Raw genomic sequence first — 23,282 nt, forward strand, 5'->3', positions numbered from 1 at the left:
TTAGGATTGCAGATGGGAGGAGTTGGGACTTGTAGAGGGAGGAGTCAAGATTAAACAGTAAATCGCCCCCCCTAAAGAAAAGTCTAGATCCGTCCCTGGTTCCATAGTATGGCGATATAGAACCCTCGTGGTTCCATAGTATAATTTGTATGGTGATGATGATGATGATGATGATGATGACTAGTAGCAAAACAAAGCATATACATAGGGGGCAGGTGAATAACAATAGAACACAACTATACATATATGTGAATATACATTTTTTCCATGCAAGCCATTTGGGAGCAATATATGCCCAATCTCCATCCAACCCTTCACCAGACCCATCGGTGAGCAAAACCCTAAAGAATGTAAGCTATCTCACAATCAGGGCTATCCCTTTGTTTTTACATCTGCACTTATTTTGTTTACTGTGTATGTCCCTATATTATGCACGGTAAACACAATACTTCTTCAGGCGCTAATATAAAATACTATAAAGATACCATTTATACAAGCGATAATATAAAGTGCTTAGGGCAAATAGCTAATACGTCTATGTATCCAAAATAGTTGCAGCAGCCTTGTGTGAGCCTGGGGACACTCAATATATACTTTCAAAAGTGGAAGCAGATAATATAGCTCAAAGTGTGGCACTGCGCTAGTTAAAAACAAATGGTATTGGCATGGTAGAAAAAAGTCAATCAAAGCATGTACATAAATAACATAAAATATGAAACATTTAATGACTAACAATATAAAACAAACATTTACATAATATAGATAGAAAACAGGTAACCATATACAACTTCATATAATAAATAACACTGCCATTAGAAGCACTGTACACTACACTAATACTCTGCTGCTGTAAATTGGAAGTGCTGCAACTGAAGTGCAAAATGGGGCTGCTTGAGCCCTAAAACAGCACGTATATATCAAATAATGATTACGACACACTATGGAGTCCTGTTTCCCAGCAGAATGTCTGGCATGAATGTAGGTGGCCTCTTGGTACAGTAAATCTGTGTGGAGTTAGTTTCCAAGCATTTTCCTTGAGTGAAGTGCCACTTATCCAGGAAGGTATTCCAGTGTGAGCTCACTTATAATGACCAGGCAGCTACTGCTGTTACAGACCATGCAAATGACAATGTACCAATGTTATGGTCTTATGCACAGACAAATATTTAGCAAGAGGCAGACAGTGAGTGACAGGTTGGTAGTTCTCTAACGCGTTTCACCTCTAATACAATCCTTATCAAACCTTGATTTACTTTTTTTCTGCCATGACAATATCCTTTGTTTTTAACTAAAGAAGTGCCACACTTTTATGTACAATATGCCGAGTTTTTTCCAGTGCCTAGTGCTGCAGAGCATTGGAGCACCTTACAAATCAGTGATGGTAACAATAATAATCATAGATATAAATGTATTTCTGTATGTGTACATTAGATGGAACAGTCCATTATACCTACCTCATAGAAAAACACAGAAACAAATAGTACTGGTGAAGTAAATAGAGGAAAACTTATTCACCACAACATTGCTTTAATGCCCCTTATTCTAAGTGTCACATCCAAAGATTAAGTCATGTTTGCACCTCTGGAATTAGTTTGTGTCCCTTCATGACTGAGGTGAAACACTTTGATAAGTCTATTAAGTTGTGAAGTGACAGTTCAATGATTGCACTTTGACCTTGTAGTAAATAATACTTGCTACTCTAAGCAATTAATCTACTGGTTGTGCTTCTTGGCTTTATGTGGTTGCAGACTGCACAGGTATAAAGTAAAACCAGTGTGAAAACATTTTTTTAGCAAAGCATAAAACTTTTAATGTCGTTATTGTATAGTTTTACAATTATTTGGCTAGTTAGCAGCAACGCTCCAGACATAGCATCACAAGTCATGTTTCCATGTGAGAATGACCTTCTCTCATTTTTACGATTGCCTATGCTTTCATTACTGCAACTGCCGGCAATGGCCTTCATTCTGAGTTGTTCGCTCGTTATTTTCCTTCGCATCGGTGCGATTTTCCGCTAACTGCGCATGCGCAATGTTCGCACTGTGGCTGCGTCAAGTAAATTTGCTAAGAAGTTTGGTATTTTACTCACGGCATTACGAGGATTTTTCTTCGTTCTGGTGATCGGAGTGTGATTGGCAGGAAGTGGGTGTTCCTGGGCGGAAACTGGCCGTTTTATGGGTGTGTGTAAAAAAACCCTGCCGTTTCTGGGAAAAACGCGGGAGTGGCTGGAGAAACAGGGGAGTGCCTGGGTGAACGCTGGGTGTGTTTGTGACGTCAAACCAGGAACGAAACTGACTGAACTGATTGCAGTGGCAGAGTAAGTCTCGAGCTACTCAGAAACTGCTAAGAAATTTCTATTCGCAATTTTGCGAATCTTTCGTTCGCAATTCTGCTAAGCTAAGATTCACTCCCAGAGGGCGGCGGCTTAGCGTGTGCACTGCTGCGAAAAGCGGCTAGCGAGCGAACAACTCGGAATGAGGGCCAATGTGCGCAGAACAGTGTAGTACCAGGTATACTTTCATTTGTGTATGTATCTGACCCAAAAGTGGTTTTCTTTTTATCTTGTTGATGTTGCAGCCAGTGGCATAGCCAGGGGTTATGCTCCCCCAGCTAACTAAAAATCAGCACCTGATTGTCGCCCATACAGGTACCAGGAGCACAGGCTAAATTAACAGCATGGCGAATGGAGCAGTTGCAGGGACCTCACATAGGGCCTTTAGGGGCTCACTAGATGTTCTGGATACTTTATGATGTGCCACATCAAGATCATGAGTTCCTTGCAATGTTGCAAAGAGGATGTAAAGATGTTGCAACGCTGTCAGTCAAACTGACACTGGAAGAGGGAACACTACAGAGTGCATGCCAACAGCCGGTATGCTGAACGAATCCCCTACAGAGTATGGGATGGGGCTGCCCAGCCGCAGATGGAGGCAAAGAGGACTGGATGGGTACGACTCAGAGGATGGCATACATAAGGTTGTATAGTGTAGGAGGGGGGACTTTTTATGTGTGATTGGGTGTTTACAAGCAGCCCTGTTCTCAACCAATATCTGCATGATGCCCTCAGGTCCTATATCTGCACATTACAAGGCATAGAGATTGGGGACGAGGAGACTGAACAATAAAAAGCATGCATATGGGGGGGCAGGGGGGTATATTCAGTGTAGGGCATATAGATGACATGAGGAGGAGTCTGATGGCACGAAAGGAGCATGTGGAGGATCTGATGGGCACACAGTACATTTTTGGGCATGGGGAGCCTTTAATTCCATGTTATCTCTCCTTCATGCCAAAAGCTGAATATATGCCACTAGTTGTGGCATCACAATTGTATGTAATTCATAACTCACAACTGTCCAGATTTTAGAACTCTGTCCTGTCTTTCTCACCATGGTTGTATTGTCCCTATTGACCAGGCAGTTGGAGAAGATAAGTCCCATTCAGAGGTAAACAGGTTTGAAGGGGATGGGAACCAGACGCATGGCATGGAAAGCGTTGGGTGCACCCACATGATGAATAACCATGACTTGTGACATGTGACCATACCTCCTTCTCAAGCAAACACAATAAATACTATGTTGTGAGGTATGGTAACAAACACAGGGAGATATTATTTGCTTCTTATTGCATACATAGGGTCTCCATTTCTAAGGAAAGTGTATCCTAGCCCTATACAACTGGTGGCTCACAGGCCAAAACTGCTCCGCACCAAATTAATGTCCCATTGGCACCTTAAATATAGTTGGCAATTCCACTCATAACAAGCAAATGGGGCTTGCTAATTTTCATGTTGAATGTTATTTTCCCCATGTAACAGTTATAGTAAGAAGGTGAGGAGGTGCTATGAAGTACAGCCACTGTATGTTGGTGGTTGGCTTTTATATGTTTCCTGTTCATGTCCTTTATAATCCGTTATCTGCTGCTCACACAACTGAAATGAGAGGCCTCCCTTGCTATGCCTGCTGGGACATCTTGTAGGATATTTACAGAGCAGCATAAAAGTAACGTTTGTATGAAACACCTGTTTGTAACATTCACAACATCGTTTACCTAATATTTTAGATGCTTTGACAGAATTTTTAAGCTTAGTTAGCTGATGACTGATGGTAAGCAGGAATGGATGCCAGTAGCAGAAGGGCAATCCATAAATGCAACCAGATACACAAAAAATGATTAGTCACTCATTAACGCCAGGAGAATCAAAGGCAGGAGGATTGTCAGATATAGCCAATCACACACACACACACACACACACACACACGCACGCACGCACGCACGCACACACACACACACACACACACACACACACAGATAGATGTACACGTACCCCCCAAGTGACACATACAAACACAGTAGTTTCTTTTAAATTAATAGTTCACAAAATATACATTAAAAAATGCACAGATACAGCAAGTTATCATTAAGGGTTAAGTAATATACTGGTCAGATCACAAAATAAATAGCTGGGAAGCTTTATGAGCAATGCCAGCGGCACCTTGTTTCTATTACGGCATATACAAGGAGACTGTAACATAGAGTATGAGTCATATAATTTAAGATAGAAAGACATATTCTTCCTGTAAACCAAATTAGCATTTATGTATGTGCATTCCCCCACTTGCTCCTTCCCGTAATACTGGCTAAAAACAACTGAAAGGATTAAGATTATACAGCACAATACATAATATATAATACACTATTTAAAACCCTGATTCTTTGCATATCATTTTAAGATATGGATCCTTTGATTAAACTCAAGACACTGCAGGGTTCCAATATAAAAATATTCAGATGGTGATGACACTGGTCAATGAGTATTGTACTGTAGGTTCTTTTTGTGTACTCACCAGCACATTTTGTCCTTGTCCTCAATGCAGGTCCAGGGGATCCCGTACCACCTTCTCCTGGTCTTGTTAAGAGAACACTTATTTCATACTCCGTATCAGGGTCAAGATGTCCAATCTTATAAATGGAAGAGTCCACTGGCTGGATGTCATACCAGCTTCCACTTGTCGTGCGATACTCTACTTCTCTCTGAATGATGGGACCATCTCCATTTATTGAGTTTGCATTCAGCTGTATCCACAAATATGTAGCTCCAACTGAGGTAAGTTGTGGAGGTGCAATGGGTACAGGTGGTTCTGAAAAACACCCAGAAAGCATTAGTACATACTATTTCTGTGGCAACTTGTTTTCATTATGATTTTATTCTAAATGCAAAACAAGCAGATTGTAATTGTATCTTCTTTAAGCTAAAATACTGTGCTAATTATACTGGGAACTTTTCTTAAAACATCATCTACAAACTATGAAAGTTGCATTACCACGTACTTGTTACATTTTTATTCTGCTCATCCCTCCCCTAGCCAGAGTCTTGGAGATTGCTCCATGCAGCCAATTTTTCCCAAGCTAAGCTGGTTCTTTATACTGTAACACGGAATCGCTATATGTATTTTGTCCCCTACTTTACAATGGCTGCAGAGGGCGGTTTAAGTGGGACAACTGCAAAAGAGGAGAGCCCTACAAAAACACTCCTGCACAGTGCAGTCCCTGGAGCTCTTGGTTACTGGAGGGAGGTGGGTTACAAAATGATAAGTGTAGCAAGAGTTCTCTCAAGTAATAGAGGTTACCACTGTGTCTTAGATGTGCTGTTTGTGCAAGGATTAATGGTCAGGCTCATAGCTTCTGTATAATATAACTTTTGGCAAAGAATTATCTCTAATATCAATTAAGAAAGATTCTAAATGCTGATCTGGTTATTTTCATGAACACTAAACTGTTCTGTAATAAATACAATTACGTAACCTCAAGTAGTATTTGGGTACAGTATGCATTAATGTTATACACAAGTAGCAGTAGCATTAACTATTCAAAGCAATAAGGTACATACAGTAGGAGCTGATTCAGAGTTCTGGGACCTCAGTAACTGCCCACGCATCTATAAGAGAATCAGAGTTGTACGCATCTTGGACCTTATTCATGCAGGACAAGGCCGCCCAGCATGAGACCTGCCACCCACCCACTGCGATCACACTGTAATTGTTATTGCACCGCAATTACAGCTTGGTCGCAGAAATTGTGGATGCCTCCTGCCCAGGAGTCCTGCCGCCATTTTCTCGATCGGAGCGGCTGTGTGTGACAACACACAGCCATCAGTATAACGCCATCGTCATGCCCCCGTTTCCCTGACGCCACCCCCAAAATGCTTGGTCGCCAACCCCCCCACTCTGCGAATGCCTTTGCCTGTCAATCAGAGGTGTCCGCAGTTAATACGATCCACTCGCATTAACTGCTTCCACACGCGCAGGATAGAAACTACGCATGCGCAGAGGACACCTTTCTCAAAAACTGCGGTAGCATCTCCTAAATTGTGACCTTCAGACAGTGAAAAATATGTGTACATAAAAATAATTCAAATAAGTAGATACAGGTTGAGTATCCCTTATCCAAAATTCTAAATCCCACATATTGGGGTCCCCTACTGAGATAATGACATATATATTATATAATATGTGTATATATAAATATATTATATAGATATATAATATACATATATATGTGTCATTATCTCAGTAGGGGTACCAAAAATGTGGGATTTTGAATTTTGGACAAGGATACTCAACCTGTAATACAAGGTGTTAGTAGGCAGCAGTCTTTTAAAAGAATTCGATTGGCGACCAGATGGAGAAAATGTAGAAATGCAGATCGAATTTACTCGGTTCTTTTCGCCAAACTAGCGCAAATTCAGATTTCTCTTATTGGCTATCAAAACGTAACAACCGGATAGTCAATGAGATGCTGTTTCTGAACATAACCAAGTAAATCCTAACTGCTCATTTCTTGTAAAATGTTAAAATACATGCGCCAGATAGTATAGTTATTATAAGTAATTAGACAAGGTACTCAGTAATCAATGTGCCTACCAAAATGAAAGATATTTTTAGCTTATCTGATATCTGCTATTAAGAGTCCAATAGAATGGGACAAGATTTGAGTCCTATTGGTATCTTGATACCTTGAAAATGATCCTTTTTAAAACTACTTACTGATGATTTTTCCCTTAAAAACCATTCATATAGTTGTTTTTGTTTTATTTTTGCTTTGAATATAGTTTAAAATGTATTTTTTTTAAAAATAATTAAATATTATATTTTAAAATGCCCTCTATGAGATTCATTGGAATAGGGTGGGTGCCCCTGCTATTCAGTGCTGATATTTGAGGCTGCAAAGCATGATTCACTGCAAATCATCTTATAAATCCTCCAGGTCACCCAGGTTATTGGAGAAGTGAGTGGCCTATCCTCTTAGGAGCAGTCAGATCGGGAAAACAGACAGTGCAGATTCGGAATACAGGGGCAATCCTAGGACGCAGAGACGCGATTGCGCCCTGCCCCCAGCTATACAATACTCACAGTAATCACCCCGCCTACTTTCCCTCTATAAGCGGACAGCAGCGGCAGATAACGAGGGGTGCAGGTGGGTGTCAGCAGAAAGCAGGAGCCCACTTTTCCAGGTGGCCGAGAGTGTCACCCGATTGTCGAAAACCTCCCGGTCATTCCAGGAGAGTAGGCAGGTATGCAAATATGGTAATGGCAATTTGCAGCATTGTCATTTCCAGATTTTAACAATTACTTTACTATAAAAGTTACACTGAATTGAGATTTTTATAACTTTGTGAAAATGCTGTGTCTCATATTTTGATTTTATTTTTTGGGCAAGCTAACATTGGAGTGCTTTCCACTTTATGTAATTATTTTCATGACACTGGCAATGCAGATGGCATGGAGCAAAAGGAGCTTCCTTATTTTTAACTGGGCATTTTCTGCCATTTATGTTTCATGAGTTTGTGCTAGCAAAGCTAGATGTACCTACCGACTGTCATATATCACCCACTGTACATCCTATTCCTATCTTTCAAATACACCATCATTTAATTTGCACATTGCATTAAATACCACACACTGAACTGTATGGCAATTCTTGGCTTCTGTGCACAAATGCATATCCTTATTAATATCCTTATTGCACACTATAAAATACCTTTGTATTTCTTATATAAAGTTTTAAAATTCAAAACTAAAACAAAAAACCAATTGAACCTGCCACAGAAATCACTCAATGTAATCTCTTGTTAGCCACTGGCGGTTGTGTTAGTAATGATTGAGTGCATGTGCGGTAACCACGTGCTGTAAACACATCCGAACCAACTCAAAATCATTTAACATCAATTTAAGCGATTAAGCTATTTCTTGAACCAGGACGTGATACAATGCCTTCCTGGAGAATCCTAAGGCAAATGTGTAGCCATGCTGAAAGAACACTTAATTACTTTCATATTCCTCCTATATTTTAAGTGCTGTTGAACTGAAATGCAAATTCAATGGCAAGGTCGAAAGGGTTACAAGATATACTAATTAGTTAACAGATTTAAAAGTATTTGAATGCAATACACTGAATGTATTACTTTATGGAAACCCAAAAGGTATTTGCAGTACCTTGTGCATAGTGGCTAAAAGAGAATCAATGAGGCAGTAATATCCCCAAGGCTAAAGAAAGCACACGGACAGCTAATTCTTAAACAACATGTATTACACTAGACTAGTGTCGTATGCACCTCTTGCTTTCTTTCTCTCAAGATATTATTTTTAAGGATAAAGTATGTAAGTCTTAAATTTAATTTTGCCATCTTATGGAGAACAGCAACAGTGCATTTCCCAGTAAAAATGTAACATACCGCCTAAATAGATATAATTCACAGGAGGTCAAATTCAATGCATAGTCAGGGATATATTCAGTTGATCCGAAAACTATCCAGACCACAACAAATGGACAAATAGGCAGTCACAGGATTTCTGAGAGGGGAACTCAATGGTAAAATAGTAAAAGAAAGAATACAACAATCAGTAAATGGGAACTTTATGCTATGTACATTACATGTGCATGTATACACACAATATATAAACAAGTACATAAGTCATCCTGTCAGTATCACCAATCACTGTGGGCATGGGAAGCCACAACTGCAGTGATCCATTAGGCTCGGCGACAGACGAAACGCATCGGGTTATTTCTTACTATTGTGACTCTTAGATCTGCCTAACCAGTGGAGAAGGAGACTCTGTGGGTAATTCAGAGTTGATTGCAGCAGCAAATATGTTAGCAGTTGGGCAAAACCATTTGCACTGCAGGTGGGGCAGATACAGTATAACATGTGCAGAGAGAGTTAGATTTGGGTGGGGTGTGTTCAATCTGAAATTTAAATTGCAGTGTAAAAATAAAGCAGCCAGTATTTACCCTGCACAGAAACAATATAAACTACCCGAATCTAACTCTCTCTGCAAATGTTATATCTGCCCCACCTACAGTGCACATGGTTTTGCCCAGCTGCTAACAAATTTACTGATGCGATCAACTCTGAATTACCCCCTCTATTGTATTACAGATATTATTGTCTTATGGACATAGTCTTATTATGTTGATCAAATTTGTGATCTTTTACAATGCCTTTTAATAAATATGTGAAATTGGAACAGTGTACATATTTTTTTAATATCTACATAACACTTATTAATGGTCAATAGCTCCAATTCCATAATTGGGTTTATTTATCCCCATGGCGCTCTTACACTATTGTGGTTTATGGGGGTCATTCTGACCCGATCGCACGCTGCAGTTTATCGCAGCGATGCGATCGGGTCAGAACTGCGCATGCGCCGGCCGAAGGCCGGCGGACCACTACGATCGCCTCTGCCTTATCGACAGGCAGAGGTATGATTGGTCACTGGGCCAATCAATCAATCAATGGGCCTCATTGATTGGTCGCTGGGCGGGGGCGAAACGGCGGCGTTTGGCCGCTGTTTCGTGGGCGCGGTTGGGCCAACGCAGGCGTGGCCGGACCGAACGGGAGGGCGGCCCACAGCAGCTGCGGGCCGGGGAGTGATGAGCAGCTCCCAGCCAGCACGCTAAAGCTGCACTGGTTGGGAGCTACTCTTGAAGTGCAAAGGCATCGCCGCTGTGCGATGCCTTTGCACTTCTGCGGGTGGGGGGGAGGCGGCACTGACATGCGGGGTGGGATAGCCCTGTGCTGGGCATCCCAACGCATGTCAGTGTGAATGATCGTAGCTGTGCTAAATTTAGCACAGCTACGATCATCTCGGAATGACCCCCCTATGTGTCTGATTCTTGCTCTGACTAACAGGGAACAAAGTGAGGGGAGCAGCCTATCATTTAATATACTGTATACTTTGAAAATACTAGCGCAGAGGGAGTGTATTGTGTTTCTGAGATATATATACATATATATATATACTGTATATATATATATATATATATATATATATATATATATCTATCAGGGCCGGTTCTAGACCTTGTGGCTCCCAGGGCGAAAGTTTCTTTTGGCGCCCCCCCCCCCCCCCACAGGTGAAATAGAGTTAGTGCAAAATAGGGGCGTGGCTTCATAGGGAAGGGGCGTGGTCAGTTTTGCTCCCAGAGTAGCTGTTGTGCCCCCAGTACTGCACCCTCAGTAGTTGTGTCCCCAGTAGCTGTTGTGCCCCCAGTAGCTGTGCCCCCAGTAGCTGTGCCCCTTGCAGCTGTGCGCCCAGTACTGCACCCTCAGTAGTTGTGCCCCAGTAGCTGTTGTGCCCCCTACAGCTGTGCGCCCAGTACTGCGCCATCAGTAGTTTTGCCCCCAGTTCTGTGCCCTCATTAGTTGTGCCCCCATTAGTTGTTGGGCTCCCTGCAGCTGTGCCCCCAGTACTGCACCCTCATTAGTTTTTCCCCCAGCAGCTGTTGTGCCACCATTAGTTTTGCCCCCAGCAGCTGTTGTGTCCCCATTAGTTTTGACCCCAGTAGCTGTTGTGCCCCCATTAGTTTTGCCCCAGTAGCTGTTGTGCCCCCATTAGTTTTGCCCCCAGTAGCTGTTGTGCCCCCATTAGTTTTGCCCCCAGTAGCTGTTGTGCCCCCATTAGTTTTGCCCCCAGTAGCTGTTTTGCCCCCATTAGTTTTGCCCCCATTGCTGTGCCCCTAGAAAAAAAAAAATCAAGAATACTTACCAGCACCGTTCCTGTTTCCCGACCACTGCTGCCCTCCGTCTTCCGCCGCCGCTCCTCGGATCCATAGGAGCGCATAGACACTGGAGGTCTATTGTGACCCCTAGCGTCTATGACTGTCCTAAACTGCCGTGCGGTGCGCACCACACGGCAGGCTCCAGTAGCAGGGAAAGGTCCTCTCCGCAAAGGGAAACTAGACGCTACATCACTGCATGTCTAGTTTCTCTTCGCAGAGAGGACTTTTTCCTAACCACCGCCAACGCCATCTGGACACAGTAGCGGCTCTTGCCACGCGGCGGCGCCCTTGGGGACAGCGGTGCCCCGGGCAAAAGTCCTGCTTGCCCGTGCAAGAGCCGCTACTGATATATATATATATGTAACCCTCTCTCACTACCCAGGGGTAGTGAATACATATGTGCCTTCAACCAAGCTATATTGTATTTGGCTTGCTCGGGTAAGCCTGATAGGTAGGCAATCTAACAGTGTCCTACGTGTACGTGTGTGAGATTACAGTTGTATTACTTTAACCAATACCATGACATTTACATCTGAAATCGCTGCTGTATAAGTATACCTGTCTTCTTTCTCTCCTTCCACAAAGAAGATTACACTGGAACGTTATTCAACAAGCAAGTATATAGGTATAATAATATTGCCAACATTCACCTTTACCTAATAGTTGCAACATATGTAGTTGTAGAACACAACATATACCCTATTAAATACAAATATCAAATGCCTGCAATACATAAGTGTGGGGAACACAAAACAAAACTCATAATTATAAACTGGATGTAGTCATGAGGCCGCCGTTCACAATACTTCCCGCCCCCTCACAATTCTGGCGGTCAGCATGCCAACCAACGGGGACTATTCCCACAACTCCCCCCTCCCCCCCACAGGCGGTCACGCATACCACACCCGTATAAACCCGGGTTCAAATTTACATTTACATTTGACATGATAGTTATTTGTTTAGTTCTGTCAGCTGCTCTTCACTCTGCAACTGTTATGGAATTAACGCAATAGGTAACAATGTCACAGATGGTGCTGCTTATTATGTGAGCTGAGTAATGCAGCTTCCTCTACAATGTTGATGAATTCCCATAGATAAGATCAATTATATTTTATGCAGCTATACTGTACTTTATCTTCTTGAATTAATTGTCACTTTTGCTGCTATAATAGCTATAAAGCCATTGGGTATATGATCCCAGCGGTCGGGATCCCAGCGGTCATGATCCCGGTGGTCAGAATGCCGACGCCGGGATTCTGACTGCCAGAATGTCGGCAGGGGGGCAAGCGCAATGAAGCCCCTTGCGATTTTGCTGTGCTAGCCACGCTGCGGCTCGGTGGCTCACTGCGCTCACCGCAGGCTCTATTCACACTATATGGGTGTCATGGACACCCACGAGTGGGAATAGCCCTATAAAGTATTAGTCTAAGATATTTACTCCTTTGAAGTTACAAGTGCTTGTACTGTAATATTAGCTGCAGGACAGGGGCTGTCACTTTGCCTTGGTGTAACTGGGGTGATTATGGGATTACACTTACAAATACGTTGCTGCTGCTCAGTCTCCGCCTCCTGCAGACACTCCCCCAACTTCTGCCTTACACTTACAGCCACACAGAATGGAGCCTCTGTTGCTGCGCCTTCTGTGTTGTGGCTGTCAGAGTCCGTGCCTGTAATAGGTAGTGCTGCCTTAACTCGAGGCACAAGAAGGAGCCCTCTCCGCCTCCCTGACACAGACATGCCCTTCCATAGCTGCTGGGTGATTTGACTAGCGCTGATGCCGCGTTCAGTGAACAGTGCTGGGTCTCAGCGCCGTTGGCACTACATTTACATTGTCTATCTATCATCCGGATACCGACCGCCGCAATGTATACAGCACAGCTCTAATGTGGGCGATGGCCGGAGCAGTAAAGAGGTGTGAGCTCTGACCAGAGGCAGGGGCGGAACTACTGGCGGGGCAGGCAGTGCATTGCACTGGGGCCCCGCCGCACTCAAGGGCCCACAGCCGCCGGCCGGCATTACATGAATGAGTCACAATGACTCATTGTATGTCATGCCGCAGCCGCACACCAGCGCTCCCGTGACCCGCCCGTCATAAGGAACGATTCTGGCGGCTGGCCACCCGCACACGAAGGAGGGAGGAGGGTCCGTCCCTCCCTCCCTCATATACAAACAGGTCACAGTCTCTCAGTGAAGGAGAGAGCCGCAGCAGCGCTTTGTTACTGGTGGAGGCGCTGCTGCTGCTGCTGCTCCTCTGCTTCACTATAGGCTGTCTCTGAGAACAGCCTATAGGGAAGCAGAGGGGCAGCAGCAGCAGCGCCTCCACCAGTAACAAAGCGCTGCTGCGGCTCCCTCCTTCACCTCCCTCCTCCTTCTTCTCTACTGCCCGGGAAGCTGCACCGAGGAGCCTGAGCCAACAGAGAGGGTAAGTATAATTCTTCTTTCTTTCTTTCTTTCTTTCTTTCTTTCTTTCTTTCTTTCTTTCTTTCTTTCTTTCTGTCTCTTTCTTTTTTTATTTGTTGGGACTGCCTGCCGCAATGTGTAAAAAGGGGGGACTGCCTGCCGCTATGTATAAAAATGGGGAATCTGCCTGCCGCAATGTAAAAATGGGGAATCTGCCTGCCGCAATGTAAAAATGGGGAATCTGCCTGCCGCAATGTGTAAAAAGGGGGAATCTGCCTGCCGCAATGTAAAAATGGGGAATCTGCCTGCCGCAATGTGTAAAAATGGGGAATCTGCCTGCCGCTATGTATAAAAATGGGGAATATGCCTGCCGCTATGTATAAAAATGGGGAATCTGCCTGCCGCTATGTGTAAAAAGGTAGAATCTGCCTGCCGTAATGTGTAAAAAGGGCACGCTATCTGCCGTAATGTGTAAAATGGGGACGCTGTCTGCCGTAATGTGTAAAATGGGGACGCTGTCTGCCGTAATGTGTAAAATGGGGACGCTGTCTGCCGTAATGTGTAAAAAGTGCACGCTGTCTGCCGCTATGTGTAACGAGGGCACGCTGTCTGCCATTGTGTAAAAAGTGTATGCTGTCTGCCGCTATGTGTAACGAGGGCACGCTGTCTGCCGTTATGTGTAAAAAGTGCACGCTGTCTGCCGTTATGTGTAAAAAGGGGAATCTGTTCGCTGTAAGGAGTAAAAGGGTCTCTACCTGGTGTAGTGGTGCTACTGTACGGCGTAATTTGAAGAATGGAGACTACTGTGCACCGTTTTATGAATTGGTATTATTTTGTGGACACACCCCTTCCCCACGAAGCCACGCCACTATGTATTTTTGCGCGTGCCTACGGCGCGCACTGCCCATGGGGTGGACTTGGATGGGATGGGGGGGGGGCCCAAAGCATTTTGTTGCACCTGGGCCCACCGCTTGCTTGTTCCGCCACTGACCAGAGGATCTGTAGTCGCTCTGTCAGCTACACTGACAGCACCTATCAACCCCTCTCTAGTAGTCACCCACCCTGAGGTGATGCCCTGCCCACTGGCAATAACCCCACTGCGTGATTGACAGAAGCACAAGGACATTAACCCCTTAGATGCGCTGTGACACCTCAAAATAAGCCTTAATCGTATTTACCACTACATTTACATCAATATACAGTACATAATTACATATATGTGAACTATACTATTTGCCTCAAAACACACATATAAAAACGTCCATTAACTTTAATATGTATAATACTGTATATATGCTTAGAATACATTTTTATTAACATACTTAAACTACCTCAGCATATGTGTTGCTTAAACCCTTAATCAGGGCTATATATATATATATATATACACATACATACATACATACATACATACATATATATATATATATATATATATACATACATAAATATATATATAAAGAAATATATATATATATATTTATTTGCCTTACTTAAACAAAATAACTAACTAAATAAATGAGGTCAACTTACTGTACATATAAAAGCATTTTCTAAGAACTGTATTGTTATAGTTGTGCTATGCAGTGACGTGCGGTGGGGTGAGGCAGGTGAGGCAGAGCCTTTCCTTTCAAGCTTACGTTTGCACCAGAGTTTTGATAGTATAAAGTATGTGTAAAATACAAAGAATATGTGTGAAATATCTTCTTTGCATTATTCTAATCATTTTTATAGCCAAAACTCTGCTGTAAAAAGTTTATGGCAGGGGAGGCAGCGCCTCACCTGGCAATCTTTTCCGCACATCTCAGATCAAAACTCACCAAATTTCCAGAGGTTTATAATGCTGCACCTGTGTATAATGCCCAGATGTACCCTTTGGCTCATATATTGCATTTAAATCTGTCTCTTGTGCTAGCCAGTGCCTCCTAAGCCATTTAGCTCACCGCACGTCCCTGGTGCTATGGTACAGTAGAAAGTCGGACGGTAGACAACCAATAGTGAATCTTTGCACATCAAACAGTATGCCACTATAAGGCCTCATTCTGCATGAATCTACTAAACAATTACATAGCTAGAACTTGTAATTATTAGAACCATGCCTGTAAAGTCTTTTTAACAAGTAAAATTCTCATTGCCCTCATCACCACCTCTTTAAGCATTAAAAAAAAAAAATACTGAAATGCCAATTTACAAAAAAAAATTATGAAAAAAAAATGTGGTAATGACAACATTTTGCTAACTATCGTCATATCTAAAAGTAATCCAAATAAATGTCAGAGTAAATACTGCACGCACATTAAGGAACATATCCATCAGGGTCCTTATCCACAGTAGTGGTTTATTAAAATGTTATCATACAAAACAGAAATGAAAACATTAACTTCAGCATAAGACACTGGGCTATCACATTATTTCTGCATGAAGCGATGTACAATATTTCCAGCATTTCTTTAGAAAGACTGTCCTTTAATGTTTTTAGAGGACAATTTAACTGACATTTTGCTAATACTTCTGGAGAACTGTAGTTATTATACAGCAGCACAGTCCTAGTGGAAGCTTTATCTTTTAATGTCATAATATTTGTCGTGTTTGTGATAAGTAAATCATTTTATCTCTAAATAGAGCTTACTCTGCTCTTTACCAAATACAAAGAATACATTTAGTCGCTTTCTTTCATAAATACAAAGAATACTGTAGATCTTACTATTTCAAAGAACATATGAGAAGCCAATGTTTCAATAAATGCCTCAACTGCTTTAATAAAAAAAAAGTGATACAATCTTGAATCCTACTGGAAGCTTAAAACGAAAATGACTGAGCTTTAGGATGAATGTGGGTTTTTTCTCCTCGGAAGAAAAAAAGTTAAGTTCTTGCAAAAGGAGCTAAAGCTTTGAATAGAAGTGGGTCAGCTGCACCACAGATGGCTTCCCCTATATGGCCTCTGCTAAATGCTGAAACCGAACTTCTAAAAGCCGAAAGACACCTAGCTTTTCCTTGCCTGAACTCAATAAGTAGGTTGAACCCTGTAATAATCGGATGTGTTTTCAGACATAGCCATCAGAGTGCTCTTTGTCTGGATAATAATGCACCTGTGCCCAGGCCAATATTAGAAAAGTTTAGTCAGTGAACCATATGTAGAAGACTAATATGCTTTTCCGAACACATTAAATCAATACGGCCCTGCTGCCTGCCTTTTGTTCATACTGTATCTATTTTAATAACAGCCACTATAAAAGATCTGCTGTTGTACAAAAGACAATCTTGTATATCATGGTATAGGACTCACATCTATGGAAGGATACAATAAGATAACACATTTAGCTCATAACCAGAAATAATTGTTGCCCCTGGAACTCTACAGACGACATTGCAGAAAAACACACACTGTGATCTTTCAAAGCTGCTCACTATTGTTCCACAACTATCTGAAAACTTATAGGGTTAAATATTGAGCAACTAATCGAGTTTATTCAGCTAAGATCACTTGTAACAAAAGCAAAGGAAGTGAATGTTACAGTTAATCAAATTTTAAAAGTTTGTAATTAGTGACAGAAAGAGCTGGCCCTAAGCATAGGCAAATTAGGCAAACGCCTAGGGCATTTGGTATGACTAGGGGCACAAGCAGCTTCTGCTGATTAAAATGATATGCAACATGCCTATATTCTGTGTGTGACTGTGGCTGTATCTGCATATGAAATGCTATGTTTCAGTGTTTTCCTAAAAATCACTGTAACATAGCATTTCATATGCTGATACAGCCACAGTCACACTCAGAATATAGGCATGCCGCATATAATTTTAATCCTAACCACATAGTAATGCAAATAAGATGCATTTTCTCAAAAAAGGTGCCCAACGTTACTAGAGCTGCCAGCTGACTCACGCAAGGCATCTCCTGCTGCATGGCATATTGATTCAAGATGTATGAGGACACTACTATTGTGTGGCCATTCCCCTTCCTAGCAAGAACACACCCCTTTTTGGGCTGTGCGCAGAATGTGCACACTGTTCCTATTTAAAATATAGGAGGTAGGAAAACCAAAACGAGGACTGATATGAGTGAGGGGTGATGGTGCTGGGAAAGTGGTGCAGGGTCAGAGACGGAACTAGCAGTGGTTAGCGGTTAGGTCTGGCTCTGGTGACAGCACACTTCCTAACTGAACCCACATGACATGTAGAGCATATAGATTTCTCTGAATGTACATACTAATGTGTCTTCATACTGTAGAAAAAAATGCCATGTGACACAAGACGGCTGGCGCGAGTGAGCCACTAGGTTCTGTGTCTTTTTACCTGAAAAATGTGTCTTAGTCGCAATGACATATACAGACTCAGTCGCACACAGATACACAAGTATTGCATATCAAATTAACCAGCATAGTCTCCTGGTGTGTCCTAGTCACAACGCTTTGCAAATCAGACACATTTTTGGGTACACAGACACTAAAAAAAATGTCTGGTGCTAGCAGAGTTGCACTGGACATGGGCTTTTTGGCACGACTGCAGAAATAATGAATGAGGACATGTATGTAACCTATAAAAATAAGTAACCATGTATCCACAAGCTAGAACTGTTTTTATGGTATCAGGTTGATAGATAGACAGTGTCTAGTTAGACAGTCAATAGATAGACACCATATGTTAGACAGACATTAGGTCGACAGGGTCAAAAGGTCAACATGAAAAAGGTAGACAGTACAAAAGGTCGACAGGGTCAAAAGGTCAACATGAAAATGGTCGACATAAAAAGGATAGACAAATGATTTTTTTTTTAAATGAACATGTTTTTGGACTATTTCATATCTTCTCTATCCATGTCGGCATAGAGTTGGTTATAAACCTTGTGGCGAGCGCAGCGAGCCACCGAGCCAGAAACATGGCGAGCAAAGCGAGCCCCGCGAGGGGATGCCTTTCTACAATTGGGGGTCCCAAATGACAAAACTATCCACACAAACCACAAAATTGCAAAAAACATGGTGTCGACCTTTTTCATGTCGATCATTTTCATGTCAACCTTTTAACCCTGTCGACCTTTTGACCCTGTTGACCCTTTTCATGTTGACCTTTTGACCCTGTCGACCTAATGTCTGTCTAACATATGGTGTCTATCTATTGACTGTCTAACTAGACACTGTCTATGTTTTATACCCCCCCCCCCCCCCCGTTTGTTATCACCAACTGCACGCAGTCTGTAAGCTGAAAGGAGCTGATTGGTTGGTACTTTATCTCTCTCCAAGCTTTGATACATATGCCCCATAGTGGCTGTAATTACCAACTGCCCAGAGTCAGTAACTACCAAAGGGGTCTATGTACTATCCCTGCATATACTGTAGGGCCTAATTCAAGGTTGATTGCAAAAGTAAAATCTTCCTCTAATGGGCAAAACTATGTGCACTGCAGGTGGGGCAGATATACTGTAACGTGCAGAGAGAGTTAGATTTGGGTGGGCGGTGTTCAAACTGAAATCTAAATTGCACTGTAAAAATAGTGTTGGCCCAATATGAAAAATCGTGTTGATATTGTTTAGGTTTGTATCCACCCTAACACAATGCCTGCAATCACCATCTGTCAGAGCCAGGCAGTAGTGTTATAACTCTAATCACCAACAACCTGTATCCAGAAACTACAGCAGTGCTTGTGGTTGTTCACTGCCGAGAGCCAGGAACTAGTGCTGTACGTGCAATTACTAACTGCTTGAAACCAGAATCTGGCACTGTGCCTGAACTCACCAAATAGTCAAAGCCAGACACTAATACATATGTCTGTGGTCTCCAATTGTCTGGAGGCAGGAAGCAGTGTGGAACTGTAAATAATTACCATATACTGGGAAGTGGGCCTCTGCCTGTGGTTTTCCACAACTCAGAAGTGGGAATTAGCACAGTGCTAGTAGTGTCTGCTAGCTGCCTGGTCCAAGAAATAGCATAATGGCTTGATTTATGAACAGGTATACCAACAAACAACCACACTTGTTATTTTGGGTGGGGTATGCGGTGCCGGCGCTGGGGATCCTGGCGGTCAGCATACCAACCGAGGGATCCTGGCAGCAGTCAATAGGTCAACCATTATTGGTCAACATGGGAAAAAGGTTGATATGGGAAAAAGATCGACACTGTAAAAAGGTCAACATGGGACAGGTCGACACATGAAAGGTCGGCGTGAGTTTTTTACAATTTTTTGTTTTATTTTTAACTTTTTCATACTTTACCATCCATGTGGACTACTACTAAGAATAGTAACCTGTGCCGAGCGCAGCGAGGCACCTTACCCACAGCATGGCAAGTGAAGCAAGCCATACAAGTGGAGATGGCACACTAATTGGGGTTCCTGGTCATGTTATGCAAAAGATCGACACCAAAAACATAAAAAAACTCATGTCATCCTTTTCATGTGTTGACCTGTCCTGTGTCGACCATTTTATTGTATCTTTCTTTTCCCCATTTCGACCATGTCCATATCGACCAATAGTGGTCGACCTATTGACCGATGACCTTATCTAAGTCGACCCATTGACCCATAACCATCTGTGCTGGGGCCTAGAAGATGCCACTGGGGCCGAAATAGCCATCGGGAACAGGTAAGTCACCAGGGTTGACTACCAGGGATGATATGTTGACATTCTAACATGTTGATGTTTCATCAATGTCTACATGATGTTTCATCCATGTCTACATGATGTCCATGTCAATATTCTCATTTCAGAGTTATGAATATTGACATAATGGCTGTCAGCATATCATACCACAACCATTATCCAGGCTCTCAAGCAGTGCCAGATTAAAAATAGGTTGGATCGGACTACAGCTGTAGGCCTGCACATAAACATAGGACTGTTGCCATGATGGCAGGATGATGACTACCTGCCCAGCTTCCGACACTGTCACCCATAAATCCTAATATTAAACTTGTATTTCTATTTTCATGACAAAAATATGCACTTTTTCTGCTTATATATATTTAGGGAAATATGGGGACTGATAGTGTAGCGGTGTACATGGCCACACGGCTCACGGTCACAACTCCTCCCCTTCTCAGTATAGCTCCTTGATAATTTCATCTATCTAAAATTTTGGTTAAAATAAGCTTACATTACATGGTCAGTAGACATATTAACACACAGTTGATTTATTGAAAGATCTATAGCAAGTCACATGATCAGCCTATTTATGCTATAAATCACATCCTACCTGCATTTCTCCAAGTGCTATCTATCTATCTATCTATCTATCTATCTATCTATCTATCTATCTATCTATCTATCTATCTATCTATCTATCTATCTATCTATCTATCATTATTTTCAGGTAACATTTTAAAATAAGCATACCTTACATTGTGAGATGTCGTATACAGTTGATATCTGACAGTTTTCTACAAGTCAGTTAAAGGTATCAAAGCTGAGTGATATCACAAGTGCTGTTTATTATGTGCGCAAATCACATGATCAGCATACAGATGTAGCCATTCTCATTTTACTGCGATGCGACATGCTGCATGTCGGCATGTTGCAAGGTGTGCCCAGCTATGACTATTTGCAGCCAGCAAATGCTCAATTAATTCTATAAGGAATTAAAGGAGTGATCGCCAGTGTGAATAGTTGCAACCTGGCATGCCATGCAGCAAGGATACATTTGTAAAAATTACATCCTGCCCTCATTTTACCATTACTACCTACCTATCTATTTATAATCTATTTACCCAGGGCCAGATTAACAATGGGGTGTATGTGACTACAGCTCCAGGCCTGCACATAAAAATAGGCCCATAGCCATGACGGCAAGATGATGACCACATGTACAGCTTTCCACACTGCCACCCATAAATCAGAATATTAACCCTGTATTTCTATTTTCATGACAAAATTATGCAATTTTTCTGCTTTTATATATATAAGGAAACATGGGGGCTAATAGTGTGTGTGTCTGTGGATGGGGGTTCTGGCCACACTCACACATCACTGGTCAAAGGTCCTTTGCTTCTCACTATGCCCTTGATAATGTCTATCATTGTTTTCATATAACATTTAAATTAAAACAAGCATACCTTACATTGTGAGATGTCATACCAGCAGACACACTTGAGATCTGACAGTTTTCTACATAACAGTTACCTTTCTATCAAAGCTGAGTGACATCACAGAGGCTATTTATGATGTAAGCAAGTCACATGATCAGCATACAGCACTGTGGTTAAAAATCACATCCTGCCTTCATTTTACCATCACCATCTATCTATTTATAACCTATCTATCCAGGACTAGATTAAAAATGGGGTGTATGTGACTAGGCCTGCGCATAAAAAAAGGCCCATATGCATGATGGTGAAATGATGACCACATGCACAGCTTTCCATACTGCCACCCATAAATCATAATATTACACTTGTATTTCTATTTTCATGACAAAATGGGGCGTATGTGACTACAGGTCCAGTCCTGCACATAAAAATAGGCCCTTCTGTGTAAATTGGGTAATAGGGGCAAGCAAATCTAGTTTTTAATACATCCTCTTTAGAAATTTGGAAACCCTACAAATAGCATAATTTCTCTCACACTATGGGGTATATGCAATAGCGGGCGAATTGGCAAAAAAGGCGAATTCCGGGCCGTTTTCGCCTCCAAAAATCAATTCGCCTATGCAGTGCAGTCATTTTTCGCAAAAAAACGGCCCGTCAAAATTCGCCTTTTCTCAATTCGCCTTTTTCCGAATTCGCCTTTTCTGCAATGGTACAGATGCTGCAATTCGCCTCCAGCATATTCAATTCAAGTTTGGAAATTCGCCTGCAGTGCTTTTAGACAGCAAATTCGCGATTTTCACTCCGCCACACTTTGGAGGGTGAAAACAAATAAAAAAATTTTAAACATGTTTTTTTTGGTGTTTTTTTTTTTAGGAATAGCAGATCTATTTATATTAGAAGGGATTAGGTTTTTTTTTTTTTTTGGGGGGAGGCACAAATATTATTTATATATTTTTTAAAATATTATTTTTATTTTTTTTATTTTTTTATTGCTGGAACGGTAAAATACGAAAAAAAAATGGCGTGGGGTCCCCCCTCCAAAGCATAACCAGCCTCGGGCTCATCGAGCTGGTCCTGGTTCTAAAAATGCGGGGAAAAAATTGACAGGGGATCCCCCGTATTTTTAAAACCAGCACCGGGCTCTGCGCCTGATGCTGGTGCCAAAAATACGGGGGACAAAACGAGTAGGGGTCCCCCGTATTTTTAACACCAGCATCGGGCTCCACTAGCTGGACAGATAATGCCACAGCCGGGGGTCACTTTTATACAGTGCCCTGCGGCCGTGGCATCAAATATCCAACTAGTCACCCCTGGCCGGGGAACCCTGGGGGAATGGGGACCCCTTCAATCAAGGGGTCCCCCCCCCCCAGCCACCCAAGGGCCAGGGGTGAAGCCCGAGGCTGTCCCCCCCCATCCAATGGGCTGCGGATGGGGGGGCTGATAGCCTTTGTGTTCAAAAAAAAAGATATTGTTTTTTCCATTAGTACTACAAGTCCCAGCAAGCCTCCCCTGCAAGCTGGTACTTGGAGAACCACAAGTACCAGCATGCGGGAGAAAAACGGGCCCGCTGGTACCTGTAGTTCTAATGGAAAAAAAATACCCAAATAAAAACAGGACACAGACACCGTCGACAGTAAAACTTTATTACACACTGCCGACACACACATACTTACCTATGTTCACACGCCGACATCGGTCCTCTTCTCCATGTAGAATCCCGGGGTACCTGAAAATAAAAGATCAATTATACTCACCTCAACAGGCTCCAGAGATAAATCCACGGACTTGGCAAAAAAAGAAAG

General features: G+C 42.4%; 1 protein-coding gene across 14 annotated transcripts in view; it reads right to left on the minus strand.

Annotated features, from left to right (window-relative positions):
* The window catches only part of PTPRM (protein tyrosine phosphatase receptor type M), a 1,209,695-nt gene that overhangs the window by 740,549 nt on the left and 445,864 nt on the right, over positions 1-23,282 (minus strand). For all 14 annotated transcript variants that reach the window (XM_063923506.1, XM_063923503.1, XM_063923501.1 and 11 more), the window contains exon 7: positions 4,848-5,141. In XM_063923506.1, the coding sequence (XP_063779576.1) occupies positions 4,848-5,141 (294 nt within the window). The remainder of the gene's footprint in view (positions 1-4,847; positions 5,142-23,282) is intronic.

This window comes from Pseudophryne corroboree, chromosome 5 (assembly GCF_028390025.1).
Source record: "Pseudophryne corroboree isolate aPseCor3 chromosome 5, aPseCor3.hap2, whole genome shotgun sequence".
Lineage (NCBI taxonomy): Eukaryota > Metazoa > Chordata > Amphibia > Anura > Myobatrachidae > Pseudophryne > Pseudophryne corroboree.